At 43.3% G+C, this 19565-nt stretch overlaps 2 protein-coding genes across 3 annotated transcripts in view; one reads left to right on the plus strand and one right to left on the minus strand.

Annotated features, from left to right (window-relative positions):
- Positions 1–15220, plus strand: part of LOC311128063 (gamma-butyrobetaine dioxygenase-like) — a 31036-nt gene extending 15816 nt beyond the window's left edge. The window contains exons 4-8 of one of the 2 annotated variants that reach the window (XM_084160018.1): positions 526–724; positions 1678–1783; positions 9954–10150; positions 12007–12173; positions 12467–15220. In XM_084160018.1, coding sequence (XP_084016144.1) covers positions 526–724; positions 1678–1783; positions 9954–10150; positions 12007–12173; positions 12467–12627 — 830 coding nt within the window. In that variant the 3' untranslated portion in view covers positions 12628–15220. Of the gene's footprint in view, positions 1–525; positions 725–1677; positions 1784–9953; positions 10151–12006; positions 12188–12466 lie in introns of both variants that reach the window. The other variant, XM_084160019.1, reaches the window with a different exon arrangement.
- Positions 15221–15334: 114 nt separating this feature from the next.
- Positions 15335–19565, minus strand: part of LOC311128062 (MAP kinase-activating death domain protein-like) — an 88460-nt gene continuing 84229 nt past the window's right edge. The window contains exons 32-33 of the mRNA XM_084160017.1: positions 17620–17666; positions 15335–17249 (exon numbers count right to left, since the gene is read on the minus strand). Of these exons, the coding sequence (XP_084016143.1) occupies positions 17136–17249; positions 17620–17666 (161 nt within the window). The 3' untranslated portion in view covers positions 15335–17135. The remainder of the gene's footprint in view (positions 17250–17619; positions 17667–19565) is intronic.

Consider the following 19565-nt stretch of genomic DNA (forward strand, 5'->3'; position numbering starts at 1 on the left):
CCTTGGAGGAAACGTTTCATGGACACACTGACATATTATGTACAGACAGTACAGACTGTGTCCGGGAGCATTACACATATTGCTGTTAGAGTCCATTGTCCACTGACAGGCTGTGGTGTCTGTCCATGTGTCCAAACAAGCCAGGACATTCTATTCTGTCCCTGACCTGCACCCCAGGCAGTTCAATCACTGCACAGAGCAGAAACTGTCAGTTGTCAATATTGGTAGAAAATGGCCTGAAATGTGTATCTCTATAGTTAAGTCACACTCTCTATGCATTGCAAAATTCTGACGTTGCAAAATTCCGGAAATTTACCAGGTTTTTCAAAAATCCTGCTTCAAGGATTTTCAGTTGAAGGATTCCCTCCCAGCTTATTCCCTCCTGATTCTGGGGAACCTCCAACTGGAATTTCTGAAAAACCTGGGAACTTTGACAAACAATGATACGATACAGGACGGTATGATAGACTATACAGGATGATACAATACTTTAATGAAGTGCATCTATCTCCTTGGCTCTCTCAGAGCGTGTGTACTGGAACTCAGAGCTGCGGATCCCCACGGCCAGCTTCGAGGAGGTCCTTCACGACGACAAGGCCGCCCTAGCCTGGCTGCTGGCTCTACGCCGCGTGGGCATCGTCTACCTGAAGGGGGCGCCGGTGGAGCAGGGTCAGGTGGCCCGCCTCAGCCAGAGGATCGGATACCTCCGACTGACGTTCTATGGGTGAGAAACCATGCCCTCTGACTGTATTAGCGTCATACACTCTTAAGCCAAACCACAGTGATATAATTTCATATGAATCTATAAGCTCTGCATTTCCCACACAGCTTTATATTCCCACCGCAGTAGATTCACTAGGGTGCGTTTGTTGAACTTTGCCGTCATGTCCGATTTTCCTAAATATGATAATTATAGAAACCATTGCTACTCTCAACTATCCGCTCCTTTGTATACTGAGGATAACATGGACAGCCTGGTTAAACCAGACTGAATGCTACACTCACTATTATTGCCTGGATTAACCAGAAGTTTAATGGACATGCAACCGAATTGAGTTTTGGTAGGTAGGCCTCAGTCCATCTTAACTCGGACTGATCTAGTTCAGTAATGCTTGCACAGGGACAAAGACTGGGAGGCCAGTCCAAAATGTATCCAGGGGACGTTAAGCCAGAGGTATTACCCGATACACTCAATCAAAGCTGAGGTTGGAACAACAAGCATCCCACAGCCAGCAGTTTAGCCCAGGTCGGTGGAAGCTAACAGCTGCGAACCAAAGTAAGAGAAATGTCATTCAAGAAGCTGCAGTTTTTGTTTATTGTAAAAAATAAAACAAAAAGACAAAAAGAAGCTGCAGTATTTGTCTTCCACAATCAACAACCCAAGAGACAACAAAATACCAGGGCACATATTTGCATATATTTGAGCACAGAGACTCCATGCCAAGAGCAAAGAAGACACCTAGTATAATTGACATACTATTTAATCAGCATCCATTTAACAAACGCTATAAATGTAGGACGATGAGTAACTTTTTCCATGTCCTGTTGCTCTTGAACCTTTTTAATCTTTCCAAAGACAATGCCTTGGTCATTAGTGCTCAACACCTTTGTGATTACATAATTTGTCAATAATCATTAATAATGGACCTTTCTCAACTTTTCTCATTCCTTCCTCAGGCACACATGGCAGGTGCAGGACAAACCCCAGGCTAACAACGTGGCCTACACCTCTGGCAAACTCTGTCTCCACACTGACTATCCAGCACTGCACTACCCACCTGGAGTGAGTAGACAGGATCCACCGTCATCTTCATGAAATCTACATTAATCCTCTCCTTTCCCACTATCAGTCAGACACCTGAGTCACATCTGGATAAAACACTCTTTCACACACACACACACACAAACATACAGTGAGGGGAAAAAAGTATTTGATCCCCTGCTGATTTTGTATGTTTGCCCACTGACAAAGACATGATCAGTCTATAATTTGAATTGTAGGTTTATTTGAACAGTGAGGGACAGAATAACAACAAAAAAATCCAGAAAAACGCATGTCAAAAATGTTATAAATTGATTTGCATTTTAATGAGGGAAATAAGTATTTGACCCCTCTGCAAAACATGACTTAGTACTTGGTGGCAAAACCCTTGTTGGCAATCACAGAGGTCAGACGTTTCTTGTAGTTGGCCACCAGGTTTGCACACATCTCAGGAGGGATTTTGTTCCACTCCTCTTTGCAGATCTTCTCCAAGTCATTAAGGTTTTGAGGCTAACGTTTGGCAACTAGAACCTTCAGCTCCCTCCACAGATTTTCTATGGGATTAATGTCTGGAGACTGGCTAGGCCACTCCAGGACCTTAATGTGCTTCTTCTTGAGCCTCTCCTTTGTTGCCTTGGCCGTGTGTTTTGGGTCATTGTCATGCTGGAATACCCATCCACGACCCATTTTCAATGCCCTGGCTGAGGGAAGGAGGTTCTCACCCAAGATTTGACGGTACATGGCCCCGTCCATCATCCCTTTGATGCGGTGAAGTTGCCCTGTCCCCTTAGCAGAAAAACACCCCCAAAGCATAATGTTTCCACCTCCATGGTTGACGGTGGGGATGGTGTTCTTGGGGTCATAGGCAGCATTCCTCCTCCTCCAAACACAGCGAGTTGAGTTGAGTCCACAACACTTTCACCCAGTTCTTCTCTGAATCATTCAGATGTTCATTGGCAAACTTCAGACGGCCCTGTATATGTGCTTTCTTGAGCAGGGGGACCTTGCGGGCGCTGCAGGATTTCAGTCCTTCACGGCGTAGTGTGTTACCAATTGTTTTCTTGGCGACTATGGTCCCAGCTGCCTTGAGATCATTGACAAGATCCTCCTGTGTAGTTCTGGGCTGATTCCTCACCGTTCTCATGATCATTGCAACTCCACGAGGTGAGATCTTACATGGAGCCCCAGGCCGAGGGAGATTGACAGTTATTTTGTGTTTCTTCCATTTGCAAATAATCGCACCAACTGTTGTCACCTTCTCACCAAGCTGCTTGGCGATGGTCTTGTAGCCCATTCCAGCCTTGTGTAGGTCTACAATCTTGTCCCTGACATCCTTGGAGAGCTCTTTGGTCTTGGCCATGGTGGAGAGTTTGGAATCTGATTGATTGATTGCTTCTGTGGACAGGTGTCTTTTATACAGGTAACAAACTGTGATTAGGAGCACTCCCTTTAAGAGTGTGCTCCTAATCTCAGCTCATTACCTGTATAAAAACCACCTGAGAGCCAGAAATCTTTCTGATTGAGAGGGGGTCAAATACTTATTTCCCTCATTAAAATGCAAATCAATTTATAACATTTTTGACATGCGTTTTTCTGGATTTTTTTGTTGTTATTCTGTCTCTCACTGTTCAAATAAACCTACCATTAAAATTATAGACTGATCATTTCTTTGTCAGTGGGCAAACGTACAAAATCAGCAGGGGATCAAATACTTTTTTCCCTCACTGTACATACACACATACATACACAAACACTACCAGTCAAAGGTTTGGATACACCTACTCAAGGGTTTTTCTTTATTTTTACAGTTCTTTACATTGTAGAATAATAGTGAAGACATCAAAACTATGAAATAACACATATGGAATCATGTAGTAACCAAAAAAGTGTTAAACAAATGTATTTTATATTTGAGATTCTTCAAATAGCCACCCTTTGCCTTGATGACAGCTTTGCACACTCTTGGCATTCTCTCAACCGGCTTCATGAGGTAGTCACATTTAACAGGTGTGCCTTCTTAAAAGTTAATTTGTGGAATTTCTTTCCTTCTGAAAGTGTTTGAGCCAATCAGTTGTGTTGTGACAAGGTATGTTGGGTAAACAGAAGATAGCCCTATTTGGTAAAATACCAAGTCCATTTTATGGCAAGAACAGCTCAAATAAGCAAAGAGAAACAACAGTCCATCATTACTTTAAGAGATGAAGGTCAATACGGAAAATTTCAAGAACTTTTAAAGTTTCTTCAAGTGCAGTTGCAAAAACCATCAAGCGCTATGATGAAACTGCCTCTCATGAGGACCGCCACAGGAATGGAAGACCCAGAGTTACCTCTGCTGCAGAGGATAAGTTCATTAGAGTTACCAGCCTCAGAAATTGCAGCCCAAATAAATGCTTCACATCAACCGTTCAGAGGGGACTGTGTGAATCAGGCCTTCATGGTCGATTGCTGCAAAGAAACCACTATAAAGGACACAAATAATAAGAAGAGACCTGCTTGGGCCAAGAAACACGAGCAATGGACATTAGACCGGTGGAAATTTGTCTGGATTGGAGATTTTTGGTTCCAACCGCTGTGTCTTTGTGAGATGCGGTGTGGGTGAACGGATGATCTCCGCATGTGTAGTTCCCACCCTAAAGCATGGAGGAGGAGGTGATATTGTGTGGGGGTGCTTTGCTGGTGACACTGTCTGTGATTTATTTAGAATTCAAGGCACTCTTAACCAGCATGGCTACCACAGCATTCTGCAGCGATATGCCATCCCATCTAGGGACTATCATTTGTTTTTCAACAGGACTATGACCCAACACACCTCCAGGCTGTGTAAGGGCTATTTGACCAAGAAGGAGAGTGATGGAGTGCTGCATCAGATAACCTGGCCTCCACAATCCCCCGACCTCAACCCAATTGAGATAGTTTGGGATGAGTCGGACGGCAGAGTGAAGGAAAAGCAGCCAACAAGTGCTCAGCATATGTGGGAACTCCTTCAAGACTGTTGGAAAAGCATTCCAGGTGAAGCTGGTTTGGAGAATGCCAAGAGTGTGCAAAGCTGTCATCAAGACAAAGGGTGGCTACTTTGAAGAATCTCAAATCTATTTGTTTAACACTTTTTTGGTTACTACAATGAACTTTTTTGGTTACTACAATGAACTTATCCTCTGCAGGGAGGTAACTCTGGGTATTCATTTCCTGTGGCGGTCCTCATGAGAGCAAGTTTCATGTTTTGCGACTTCACTTGAAGAAACTTTCGAATTTCTTGAAATGTTCTACATTGACTGACCTTCATGTCTTAAAGTAATGATGGACTGGCATTTATCTTTGCTTATTTGAGCTGTTCTTGCCATAATATGGACTTGATCTTCTGTATACCTGCCCTACCTTGTCACAACACAACTGATTGGCTCAAACGCATTAAGGAAGGAAATTCCACAAATTAACTTTTAAGAAGGCACACCTGTTAATTGAAATGCATTCCAGGTGACTACCTCATTAAGCTGATTGAGAGAATGCCAAGAGTGTGCAAAGCTGTCATCAAGGCAAAGGGTGGCTACTTTGAAGAATCTCAAATATAAAATATATTTAGATTTGTTTAACACTTTTTTGGTTACTACATGATTCCATATGTGTTATTTCATAGTTTTGATGTCTTCACTATTATTCTACAATGTAGAAAATAGTAAAACTAAAGAAAAACCCTGGAATTAGTAGGTGTCCAGACTTTTGACAGGTACTGTGTATATATCTATATATACACTGCTCAAAAAAATAAAGGGAACACTTAAACAACACAATGTAACTCCAAGTCAATCACACTTCTGTGAAATCAAACTGTCCACTTAGGAAGCAACACTGATTGACAATAGATTTCACATGCTGTTGTGCAAATGGAATAGACAACAGGTGGAAATTATAGGCAATTAGCAAGACACCCTCAATAAAGAAGTGGTTCTGCAGGTGGTGACCACAGACCACTTCTCAGTTCCTATGCTTCCTGGCTGATGTTTTGGTCACTTTTGAATGCTGGCGGTGCTTTCACTCTAGTGGTAGCATGAGACAGAGTCTACAACCCACACAAGTGGCTCAGGTAGTGCAGCTCATCCAGGATGGCACATCAATGCGAGCTGTGGCAAGAAGGTTTGCTGTGTCTGTCAGCGTAGTGTCCAGAGCATGGAGGCGCTACCAGGAGACAGGCCAGTACATCAGGAGATGTGGAGGAGGCCGTAGGAGGGCAACAACCCAGCAGCAGGACCGCTACCTCCGCCTTTGTGCAAGGAGGAGCAGGAGGAGCACTGCCAGATCCCTGCAAAATGACCTCCAGCAGGCCACAAATGTGCATGTGTCTGCTCAAACGGTCAGAAACAGACTCCATGAGGGTGGTATGAGGGCCCGACGTCCACAGGTGGGGGTTGTGCTTACAGCCCAACACCGTGCAGGACATTTGGCATTTGCCAGAGAACACCAAGATTGGCAAATTCGCCACTGGCGCCCTGTGCTCTTCACAGATGAAAGCAGGTTCACACTGAGCACATGTGACAGACGTGACAGAGTCTGGAGACGCCGTGGAGAACGTTCTGCTGCCTGCAACATCCTCCAGCATGACCGGTTTGGCGGTGGGTCAGTCATGGTGTGGGGTGGCATTTCTTTGGGGGGCCGCACAGCCCTCCATGTGCTCGCCAGAGGTAGCCTGACTGCCATTAGGTACCGAGATGAGATCCTCAGACCCCTTGTGAGACCATATGCTGGTGCGTTTGGCCCTGGGTTCCTCCTAATGCAAGACAATGCTAGACCTCATGTGGCTGGAGTGTGTCAGCAGTTCCTGCAAGAGGAAGGCATTGATGCTATGGACTGGCCCGCCCGTTCCCCAGACCTGAATCCAATTGAGCACATCTGGGACATCATGTCTCGCTCCATCCACCAACGCCACGTTGCACCATAGACTGTCCAGGAGTTGGCGGATGCTTTAGTCCAGGTCTGGGAGGAGATCATCAGGAGCATGCCCAGGCGTTGTAGGGAGGTCATACAGGCACGTGGAGGCCACACACACTACTGAGCCTCATTTTGACTTGTTTTAAGGACATTACATCAAAGTTGGATCAGCCTGTAGTGTGGTTTTCCACTTTAATTTTGAGGGTGACTCCAAATCCAGACCTCCATGGGTTGATAAATTTGATTTCCATTGATAATCTTTGTGTGATTTTGTTGTCAGCACATTCAACTATGTAAAGAAAAAAGTATTTAATAAGATTATTTCATTCATTCAGATCTAGGATGTGTTGTTTAAGTGTTCCCTTTATTTTTTTGAGCAGTGTATATAAGCAGTTTACTGCACAAAGTCCCCACCCCCTACGTATTGTAAGACGTATGTATCCTGTATGGGATGGCTGTTAGCAACAGTACTAATATCCTGTATGGCTGTTTGCAGGTGCAGTTCCTGCATTGCCTGTGCCAGGCTGGCGAGGGCAAACCAGATGGGATGGCGTATCGCTGCAGAATGCTGTGGTAGCCATGCTGGTTAAGTGTGCCTTGAATTCTACATAAATCACAGACAGTGTCACCAGCAAAGCACCATCACACCACCTGCTCCATGCTTCACTGTGGGAACCACACTTGTGGAGATCATCCGTTCACCTACTCTGCATCTGACAAAGACACGACGGCTGGAACCAAAAATCTCAAGTTTGGACTCATCAGACCAAAGGACAGATTTCCATCGGCCTAATGTCCATTGCTCGTGTTTCTTGGCCCAAGCAAGTCTCTTCTTCTTATTGGTGTCCTTTAGTAGTGGTTTCTTTGCAGCAATTTGACCATGAAGGCCTGATTCACGCAGTCTCCTCTGAACAGTTGATGTTGAGATGTCTGTTACTTGAACTCTGTGAAGCATTTATTTGGGCTGCAATTTCTGAGGCTGGTAACTCTAATGAACTTATCCTCTGCAGGGAGGTAACTCTGGGTATTCATTTCCTGTGGCGGTCCTCATGAGAGCAAGTTTCATGTTTTGCGACTTCACTTGAAGAAACTTTCGAAGTTCTTGAAATGTTCTACATTGACTGACCTTCATGTCTTAAAGTAATGATGGACTGGCATTTATCTTTGCTTATTTGAGCTGTTCTTGCCATAATATGGACTTGATCTTCTGTATACCTGCCCTACCTTGTCACAACACAACTGATTGGCTCAAACGCATTAAGGAAGGAAATTCCACAAATTAACTTTTAAGAAGGCACACCTGTTAATTGAAATGCATTCCAGGTGACTACCTCATTAAGCTGATTGAGAGAATGCCAAGAGTGTGCAAAGCTGTCATCAAGGCAAAGGGTGGCTACTTTGAAGAATCTCAAATATAAAATATATTTAGATTTGTTTAACACTTTTTTGGTTACTACATGATTCCATATGTGTTATTTCATAGTTTTGATGTCTTCACTATTATTCTACAATGTAGAAAATAGTAAAACTAAAGAAAAACCCTGGAATTAGTAGGTGTCCAGACTTTTGACAGGTACTGTGTATATATCTATATATACACTGCTCAAAAAAATAAAGGGAACACTTAAACAACACAATGTAACTCCAAGTCAATCACACTTCTGTGAAATCAAACTGTCCACTTAGGAAGCAACACTGATTGACAATAGATTTCACATGCTGTTGTGCAAATGGAATAGACAACAGGTGGAAATTATAGGCAATTAGCAAGACACCCTCAATAAAGAAGTGGTTCTGCAGGTGGTGACCACAGACCACTTCTCAGTTCCTATGCTTCCTGGCTGATGTTTTGGTCACTTTTGAATGCTGGCGGTGCTTTCACTCTAGTGGTAGCATGAGACAGAGTCTACAACCCACACAAGTGGCTCAGGTAGTGCAGCTCATCCAGGATGGCACATCAATGCGAGCTGTGGCAAGAAGGTTTGCTGTGTCTGTCAGCGTAGTGTCCAGAGCATGGAGGCGCTACCAGGAGACAGGCCAGTACATCAGGAGATGTGGAGGAGGCCGTAGGAGGGCAACAACCCAGCAGCAGGACCGCTACCTCCGCCTTTGTGCAAGGAGGAGCAGGAGGAGCACTGCCAGATCCCTGCAAAATGACCTCCAGCAGGCCACAAATGTGCATGTGTCTGCTCAAACGGTCAGAAACAGACTCCATGAGGGTGGTATGAGGGCCCGACGTCCACAGGTGGGGGTTGTGCTTACAGCCCAACACCGTGCAGGACATTTGGCATTTGCCAGAGAACACCAAGATTGGCAAATTCGCCACTGGCGCCCTGTGCTCTTCACAGATGAAAGCAGGTTCACACTGAGCACATGTGACAGACGTGACAGAGTCTGGAGACGCCGTGGAGAACGTTCTGCTGCCTGCAACATCCTCCAGCATGACCGGTTTGGCGGTGGGTCAGTCATGGTGTGGGGTGGCATTTCTTTGGGGGGCCGCACAGCCCTCCATGTGCTCGCCAGAGGTAGCCTGACTGCCATTAGGTACCGAGATGAGATCCTCAGACCCCTTGTGAGACCATATGCTGGTGCGTTTGGCCCTGGGTTCCTCCTAATGCAAGACAATGCTAGACCTCATGTGGCTGGAGTGTGTCAGCAGTTCCTGCAAGAGGAAGGCATTGATGCTATGGACTGGCCCGCCCGTTCCCCAGACCTGAATCCAATTGAGCACATCTGGGACATCATGTCTCGCTCCATCCACCAACGCCACGTTGCACCACAGACTGTCCAGGAGTTGGCGGATGCTTTAGTCCAGGTCTGGGAGGAGATCATCAGGAGCATGCCCAGGCGTTGTAGGGAGGTCATACAGGCACGTGGAGGCCACACACACTACTGAGCCTCATTTTGACTTGTTTTAAGGACATTACATCAAAGTTGGATCAGCCTGTAGTGTGGTTTTCCACTTTAATTTTGAGGGTGACTCCAAATCCAGACCTCCATGGGTTGATAAATTTGATTTCCATTGATAATCTTTGTGTGATTTTGTTGTCAGCACATTCAACTATGTAAAGAAAAAAGTATTTAATAAGATTATTTCATTCATTCAGATCTAGGATGTGTTGTTTAAGTGTTCCCTTTATTTTTTTGAGCAGTGTATATAAGCAGTTTACTGCACAAAGTCCCCACCCCCTACGTATTGTAAGACGTATGTATCCTGTATGGGATGGCTGTTAGCAACAGTACTAATATCCTGTATGGCTGTTTGCAGGTGCAGTTCCTGCATTGCCTGTGCCAGGCTGGCGAGGGCGGGGAGAGTGAAGCGGTGGATGGCTTCCACATGGCAGATCAACTGAGGAGAGAAGACCCCGAGGCCTTCAGGACCCTCACCTCCCTGCGGGTGGACTTCACAGACACAGGGTCCGACTACTGCGACTTCATAGTGCAGTCCAAGAACCACATCATAGAGTGAGTGAGTGCCGCACCATTAAAATACATAAGACATGGATGCATTAGTCTGTTTTTCGCACACATAAGAGCCATCACTCAGCTTACATATTAATATGACCTGACAGGAGGTCAGTCTAGAACTGCTCCAGGTAGCACATGGACCAAAATACACACACACACACACACACACACACGGACACACACTCACTCACACTTACATTCTCAGGATGATCTTAAAGCTACATGGATGTGATTTAGGAGCTTGATGGATATGTGTCGCCATCTGCTGCTCAGAATGTAAACCGCAGTATCAATGTATAATACACAACCTGCAACCAATGTTCCCTCTAAGCTGTGTGCAGGCGCGCAGATCCCATCGGACTGCTGCGCACAATAAATATCAGCCCGCGCAGAGAAGCACGAGATTGAACTTCACACAACTTTCTAGAGTTTTCCCCTTTAGTTAACACACAATGTAACATACAGAAACAAAACAAACTATGCAAGACTTTAGTATGCAAAACTAACTGTACAAGAGGATTTTCTTGTAGGAAGAGCGCATTGGTGTAGGATTCAATTGCGTTGACAGGCACGACTCAGGACAATACTCTACACCAGGGTTCTTCAATTCCGGTCCTGGAGGGCCGAAACACCTCTGTTTTTCATCCTCTCCTTCTAATCAGGGGCTAATTCAGACCTGGGACACCAGGTGAGTGCAATTAACTACCAGGTAGAAATAAAAAACAGAAGTGTTTCGGCCCTCTAGGACCGGAATTGAAGAACCCTGCTCTACACAGACCGGTGCGCCATGAACAATCAGAGCTGCAGTAGGCCTATATGCAAATAGCCATTGCCATATATGGATCTGTGCCATTCACTTTGAACTGGACTGTGTTTACAGCATGAGCGGTCGTGAGTAGATGCGCTTGTTTTGAGATCAAAGCGAGAGCTGCATGTAGCCACCTGTGCACATTTGTTCATACTCTTTGCTAGTTAGTGAGTTATTAGCCCAGTTATAGCAATTTTTTGGTCAACAGTGCTTCCTACAAGAGCACAAAATGTGTGCATTTCTAGCCATCTTTGAAAAGCTAGTCAGGTAAAGAGCTATTTTTTTATGTCTTAAAGGGGCAGTGTTGTATTTTGAGACGGTCTTGAATAAGCTAAGTAGCCAATAGGCAGAGGGTAACATAATTTGTCTGGTACTCTGTAATAATGGTATGGGAATAATAATGCATTTATTTGGTGGTTTCTTGCATCAAACCACACAACATTTTCAATCACCTCCTTGTCTGAAGGACAAGTGGATAAACAGGTTAATGTCAAGCTCTGCATGTTTTTTTCAAAAGTCTCATGGAATGTAGACCTACTTTGTACACCACACATTTGCTGCTACTGTAGGCTGAATGATAGAACAGCTATTTCCATGTTAAAATGTTATGGGATGCATTTTTCTCCATGGTTTTGATGGTAGGCCACTCTAGTAGGCCTACATTATGATCAAGTAGCCTACTTGGCCATTGTTAAAACTGTAACTTAAAGCGGGAACAGCCTCAGTGTTCACAGTAAACACGTCCCGGAAGTTGCACAGAATGTTGCTCAGTGAAATTTGGTCAGTGCCCAGAAAATGTTGATGGAACATTGCCTGCAACTGATGGTTGAGAAGATTATTTTAAGTGAGCAAGCAAGGTCACTGTGGGAATTTCTATTTACTGATCTTATACGATTGTACCAGATATGAGCATCGGACACTTGACAACTGCTGAGTCTTATTATGCAACAAGACCTAGATGTCCATCATGCAGTCATTTTCATAGTTTCTAAAGGTTGACACACACACACTCACTAACAGTGGCACCCCTCCTCTCTCTGTGCAGTGTTGACAGTGATGGGCGGGTGGTCCGGATCAACTACAACAATGCCACCAGGGACTCTGTGCTGGACCTCCCCCTGCACCAGGTCCAGGCCTTCTACAGCTCCCTCAAGGCCTATGTCCAGCTGATGACGCGACCAGAAAACGTGCTCACCTACAAGATGGAGCCTGGTTAGTGTGTGTGCGTGAGTGTGCCCCTTCAAGATTAGCAGTTAAAGTGACGCTTCCCTGGATAAAAGTTGGCAATATGAGTAGGATTGCATTGTAAAATATTGCATTCATTGTAGTTACAAATGTTGTAGAGGTGGTAGACTTACCTACCGTCTATGACTATTGGTTATCTTTTATGTGTCAAACTGTAGTAGCACATGAGAGGTAGCCTATACGTTTGAACTTTCATCTTGAAATATCTGTATAACATGGGTGAGTACTGAGTCGGCATATCCCTCCACCACCTCCTGCAGGCGACCTGGTTACCTTTGACAACTGGCGCCTGCTCCATGGGCGGAAGAGCTATCTGAGCCACCCAGACCGGGTGAGACACCTGGAGGGAGCCTACCTGGACTGGGACGAAGTCATGTCTCGCCTGCGGATACTCTGCAAGTCTGTCAATGGAGAGAGCTAGGCCCGCCAAGCCCCCAGATCGAAGCCTCCTCCAACTATATAGAACAGCATCTATCAATAGCAGGGCTTCTCCAACCCTGTTCCTGGAGGTTTTCACTCCAACCCTAATCTAGTGCACCTGATTCTAATAATTAGTTTAGTTACAACTGGGGTTGGAGTGAAAACCTACAGGAGGGTATCTCTCCAGGAACAGGGTTGGAGAGTCCTGATCTACAGAATTTCGGAGCGGGGAAAAGAGGCAGAGGCTAATTGTCTAGTGGGCTACAGCTACCCCTGTGTGGGTCAAGATGGCTGCCGGTCTTTTGAACAGAGTGACAAGTGGGCAAAGTGCAAGAAGATGTGGGAAAATTTGATGGAAAAGGGTTGAGCACTTCCCTAAATGATAAACACCCCTTCATAAGTGCTAACAGAGGCATATAAACTGTATATGAGAAGCATAACCTATGAAGAATCTGTCATTTACTGTATGAAGCAGGAAGACTATAGTGCCTTTGTTCCTAGGGTTGTGTAAGCGAAAATATTGAGCTATCTTTCGCTTTGCTCTAATCTATTTTTCTATTAGCCTGTGTTCTACTGGTCAAAATTTGGTAGCACTTTACTACATCTACTTCTCAATGTCTTAAGGGTGTCACATCAATAAGAGGTGATGAAGTTTGTGACATATTTTCTACCTCTGTCATATTGAATCCAGTAGTATAGTTCAGTTTCAGCCATCTAGTGTATAGCACTAGTATCGGCCCCCCCAAATCAAAACTTTTTTAATAACTCTCATTACAATAACTCTCCATATGTAAAATGTATGCACATGCAAGTTTGGATAAAAGCATCTGCTAAGGGATTAATTGAAATTTACATAATGGTTACCTGGGGGTAATTGGGGGAGGGTCATGCTTTTTCAATTTCAGTCAAGGAGAGGGTTTAGTATATATATATTTTTTATCTAGTCCAGGGGAGGGTCATGTAATTTGTCAGTTGATGACATTTCAATATTTATCAATGTTAGTTGCTTATTAGGCTATATATCGATGTGTGCCCGATGCCACCCCTCATCTCTGATTCTCCGCTGGGTGCGCAAATAGACTATTTAGTGTGGTCTCAATCAATTGATCCATAGCCTATAGGCTACGAAGTGCATGCTCGGAAAAGCACAGAGCAAAGTTATATTTCTAAGATAGCTGCTGATGGTGTAAAAACATCTAGGCTGCATTACACATTGCAATGGATATTCCAACCCTGAGCCCCGGCCTGCTCTGCTCTTGCGGATCAAAAACGTTTTTGTGTGCTGCCTAACCAATGGCTGTGCTGTGTAGGCCTACAGTGGCAGTTCAGGAGGAGAGTCAAAGGCTTCTACAATTTTATTTATTTATTAAGCCTAGTCCAAAAAATATTGCGCATGGACTAGCCTATGTTCTGTTCAGTTTGAGAAGGAGAGCGCGACGACGATGAGGAGGACCTGAGGTAAACTTTGATAGCTTGCTACTGATATAATTTATTTTATTAAAAACAATATGTTTCTTGCCCATTTATGTATTTATCAGAGTTATTGACCTCACAAGAAGCCAGATTCGAGTAACTTGCATTGTGTTGCTGAAACTTGAAGCAGCAGTCCGCGGCACAATCAATCGGAAATGGACAGCTCATGGTGCTGAAAGTAGGCATTATTCATTTCAAGTCTTCATTTGAATGAGACTTTGCTAACAACAAGAGGGCTTTGTGTTGGAACCTATTTCTTCCTATTTAAGAAATAAGAGATAGGCCTACCTGTTTGTCAGATGAAATTAGGCTATAGAATGCTATTTCCATAGACTTGTCGCTCATTTCCTCCACCCGCTCTTTAAATAGCCTACCTCCATGTCAATGAAGGGCTGTTAAGTTAAAACCAAGACTTGAATTGAGGGGGTGTGAAAGGGGATGCCTAGATTCCTAATGACGTCTCAGATTTAATTATTTGCAAACAGGGACAGTTTCGTTGCAAATAAGACACTGGTTTGGCATTGGAGAAATATAAGATGAACACATAGGCAAACTCTGTCAATGTTTAGAATGTAATTTTGGTCATTTGTGTGGTATTCAAAAATATTAATATGTGAAATGACGTAGAATTTAATGACATTTTTATAAAAGGCTTTTTTGGGGGGGGACCTGCAAATACGATGATAGATTAATGCAATGCTTTAACAATAAAGGAGATATTTCCACCCCTAGGCTACTCTTGTCCATGGTGGTCTGCAAACCTACAAGCTTCTGGCCCGCAGCCCAGTGCGATATCAAAATTCTGGCGTTGCCATGTAATGCATAGATCTGCCGTTTGTTTTCAATGGAGAACAACTTGTCCTCTACAGTACATGGGCATGTTGAAAGCCACAAATATAGTGCAACTTGGCATTTAGTTCCAGGACAAACAAATATTTGCTATTGTTCGGTTACAATCGTAGATGTCAATTGTCTATTCTATATTACATATATAGTTCATGCTAACAGCGCTCATTGTAATAATTTGTGGTGATATGTGAATCAGTGCCTTGACAAATGTGTTCATCTAAGGGTATTGTCTTAAACCATGCTAGTATTGCATTAAATCTTCACAAATGTTACTCTAGATTTCATTCTTGATATGTTTTCCAAATATATGTATGCACATTGGATATGTGCTAAATCATTTTGGTATTCATCCAAACTTTGTGGCAAAATAATGACTTGAGACAAAATGGAGGGCTTCAGTTTTGACAACTTTAATTTTGATATTGCCAAAGCTGTACATGTTCTATAAATACTTTTTTCAAACACTGAAATATTTACACCCATTTCAATTATTCCATCACTTTCTCTCTCAGCAGCAGGCTAGCTAGCACAATAATAGGGTTGGTTGGTTTCAAATACTCCTGTTTCTTAATGTTCTCATATGTAACTAGTCTAACAAACTATACCTTATGTTCTGTTACCGTCTTCAAACTGTTTTGAGGCACTCCTCATCCAATTACTCTCATATTTACACCAGTGTTTTTATTGTCAAGAATGAAATTCCTTAAATAATTGCCTGATGGAAGTTGTAACAATATGTTCCTTACACACGCATTTCATCTCTAAAAAATAAAAGCCACATAAACATTAAAAACTATATCCTGATCATATAGCTGAATTATTCATATATTGCTGATCTGGCAAAACAATACACTGCATGTATACACACACTCAAACTGTGGGACTTACAGTTGGGCTGAAATGGGGCTAGATAGGATTTATTTATCTTACTACAATACAGACACAACATGAAGACTTAACACACCTCCCTAACGGACAAAACCATAACAGCAGGGCTCGACAGCACAGCAGTAGGTTTACACATCTCTAGAATCTCCAAATACTGATTTCAGACTTATAAACAATAGATCATCATATTTATTTACTTCAATAAATATGTAAGACAATGAAGTCCTTTTTTTTTTTTTTTACATTCTTTGCTCTTTGAAAGCCAGAATAGCCAAGATTTTTTATCAGAACAATGATCTGGCTCTGGCTAACTACGTAAAGTATTGCACATCTAGTGAATAAACCACACTTTGTAAAACATTTTCTTATGGTCAAATAAATGTACAGCATTCTGCTTCTCTTAAAATATTTTGCAATATTTGTAACATGCAATTCAATAAAGAGGACCACAGACAAAAAAATTGACAGAACTACTACAGTAGTTTAGCCTCACAGGGGAAGCTAAAGAGATACAAGCATCTTGGACCACACAAGCTATTTTGGGATCAAAGGGAATGAAACCTTTAAAAAGCTTTTACATGCAGTGTTTGATGCACCATACAGTACTAGCATTTAACAAAGTGACACCCGTCAGTACTAGAGTGCTTTTTAAAAGTTTCACCGGTTTGGACTTGGACAGACTGGAGTTTTACAGTAGTACCACGTAGCACATAGAATATTCATCACACAGTCATAGGGAGTGGAGCAGAGAGTGGACAGGGAGGTTGGTTGCTTTCTTATCGACTTGCAGGGCTGTGCCTCACATATCCCTCCCCGTCGCTGTCTCCATCCCATTAAAAACAACCAATGAGACCTTGGCAGCAGGCCAGGATGAGAGAAGGACAGTCACAAAGAGGGGACAGAGAAGGGGGACGGACGGACCCAGTCTCCCCTTGAAGAACAAGCAAGCTTACGGCCAAGGCCTCAGGCTGGGCCTGTATGGGAGGAGCTTAGAGGACGTGACCAAGGTTGAAGGGTGTACGCACGATGCCACAGACCAGGGTTCACGTGTGTGTGTGTGTGTATATATCTATATCATAGGGATTTTACTTACAAGGCAGGGCGCAAAGAGTAGAGGGTATTTCTTGGGAATGTACTTATAGGGCGCAAAGAGGTGTGTGCTTAAGTAGGTCAGGGATTGTCAGAACTCAATGTCATAGTAGGACCGAGATTCCACGTTGTTGCAGAGTGAGAGGCACAGAGGAGGTTTTCTTTTTTTTTGGGGGGGGGGGGGGGGGTGTAGATTGGAGGGGTCGTAGACTAGCTGGGCAGGGATCTTGGAGATAGGAGCTTGGGCTTGCCTTCTGCTTCCTTCCCCTTCACCGCAGCCACGTAAGAGAAAAGGCAGAGGACGGAGTAACAGATCTGGTGTGCCTGTTTGAGAGAGAAAAAAAATTAAGAGAACATGAGGGAAGTGTAGCTCTGACCAAGCTACTTGTGGCGTAGTCATACTACTTCTGCTGCCTCTCACTTTATTATTTGGTGTCATGGCTCTGTAGAACTTACACTAATCATGTTATGAATAAAAAGGGGATTACATTATTTGAAAATACTTAAGAGAGATTAAGTAAAAAGGCTACTTGAAAAAAACAAATTACATGCATTTTAGCAGTTATGTCAAAGGGATTACTCTTCAAAATCGTGTCAGGATATATATGCAATGCAGCACTGTTAAAACAGATCTGGTGGCTATTGAATGCCAAGAGCATGGCGTTCACTACAAGAGCGGAAGAGTTCAACTCACCATGGGTGTCTTGTACTTGTGGATCACCACTTCTTTAGTTTCAGGAACTACAAGTGCAGGTGCAAGAGACAAAACAAAGGATTCAAGAGGTTGAAACCCCCCTTTAAGAAAGAGTGTGAGAGCTGGGGGTTGCAGGGGGTGTAGCATGTGATCAGAGTTTTCAGACTATGAGAGGGTGCACAAAAGAGGCTGTGGGCTGAGAGAGTCCACACAAGTACTGACCTGGTTCAGAGCTCACACTTGTCTCGAAAATGATGCTACCTGATTTGCTTTGGGCATATGAATCAAAACACTGACATGCTTTACTTGGGCATGATGAAAACCTGAAGTCTAAGATGGTGGATACTCTCATATACTATCTGAAGAAATTGTGGCATTTTCAACATTACATTTCTGCCACTGCTAGGTCTAGCAAATATATTTGATATTTAAGGGGGAGGGACAGTAGAATCTAAGTGCAACTTTGGGTGGTTCTTGCAGACATAAAATACGTTATTCGTAAACCCTCTCGAATTATAGTCTTTGCGAAGCGAAGTTAAGTAATGCGCTAAGAAAGCTACTGTAGGTTGCTAGCCAGCTAATAAGCTAGCTGAAGAATCCCCTTCTCCCTCAGTCACGAGCAGGGTTGGGTAGGTTACTTTCTCAATGTAATCCGTTAGTTACTACCTGTCCAAAATTACCCAAACTCAGTTACTTTTGGATTACTTACCCCTTATGAGGCATTAGAAGCAGTGGTGTGTATTCATGGATGCCAAGGGAAGCCAGACTTCCCCGAAAAATTGATATATTTAGTCTCTTTGTGTTTTCATAATTTCCTTTCAATTCACAAGAGGCTGAATGCATCTCATGGAGAAAGCATCCGAGAGAGCAACACAGCTCCCCTCTGTCTCTGTATGTGTAGGCCATCTATCTGATGCTGTCGGTCTTAAAGAGTATGACATTGTTGCCAACCATAGCATTGAATGAAAGGAAGGCAAGTGAGCATTTGGCCTCCCTTGATAAAAAAAAAAGCATAAAATAATAGCCAATCAGCATTGAGCTGAACTGAGTGAGCTCAACTGTGAATGGTCCTTGCACACAAAAAAAAACTGTCAAGAAAGCCAGTTTGTATTTGGCTTCACTCCTTTCACATCGCTTCAAGAAAAATAAGTAATTGACAGAAACGACTTGAATTGTTGCATCTCGTGTTGTTGGCCTCCGGTGGTTAGCTAGCTACCTAAAATTCGCCCTTTCCTTGTCATGGATGGAGATAGGGATTTGGATTTATGGGTTTTACTTAATTCTCTGTACTGGCCAATGATTATAACAGCGATTCTGATCCAACCCTAAATTCATACATTGTGCCCCTGGACTGAGAGGATGGAAGTTCAATAACTATGTAGCTACATGTAGAAGGATAATGTTAACTAGCTAATGTTGCCCACGAAAGGAAGTTAGGCTAGCGAGCAAGCATTTTAGCCAGGTAGCCTAGGACAACAAAAAAATTAAAGCGTATATTGTATGACAGTCATATACCGTTTCGTCAACATGAAAGAGAAGAGGATGGCATTGCCGTTATTTTACAAGTCAAATCAAATCTTAATTGGTCACATAAACATATTTAGCAGATGTTATTGCGGGTGTAGCGAAATGCTTGTAGTAGGGTGAGTCAACATGTTTTTTTTCTGCATGCACACACACACCAGAACCATGGACAGCCACATCATATTTAGCTTACGTTGATTGGACTAAACTGTTTTTGGTATCTTTTAGTTGTCACTGTATTAGACTAAGCATAGATGATTTGATGATGTTGAAATGTTGAAGTTGAAATGGTGCTGGAATAGTGGAGGCAGCTCCTGTTTTCTTTGCGACTTGCGGTAACTCTCTGTGGTTCAAAATCAATAGTTGTTTAGTAGTCCGAAAATGTCATAAACATTAACTTGCTTGACCATGCTGTAGGTCAT

The sequence above is a fragment of the Coregonus lavaretus genome (genome assembly GCF_964263955.1).
Source record: "Coregonus lavaretus genome assembly, chromosome: 4".
Lineage (NCBI taxonomy): Eukaryota > Metazoa > Chordata > Actinopteri > Salmoniformes > Salmonidae > Coregonus > Coregonus lavaretus.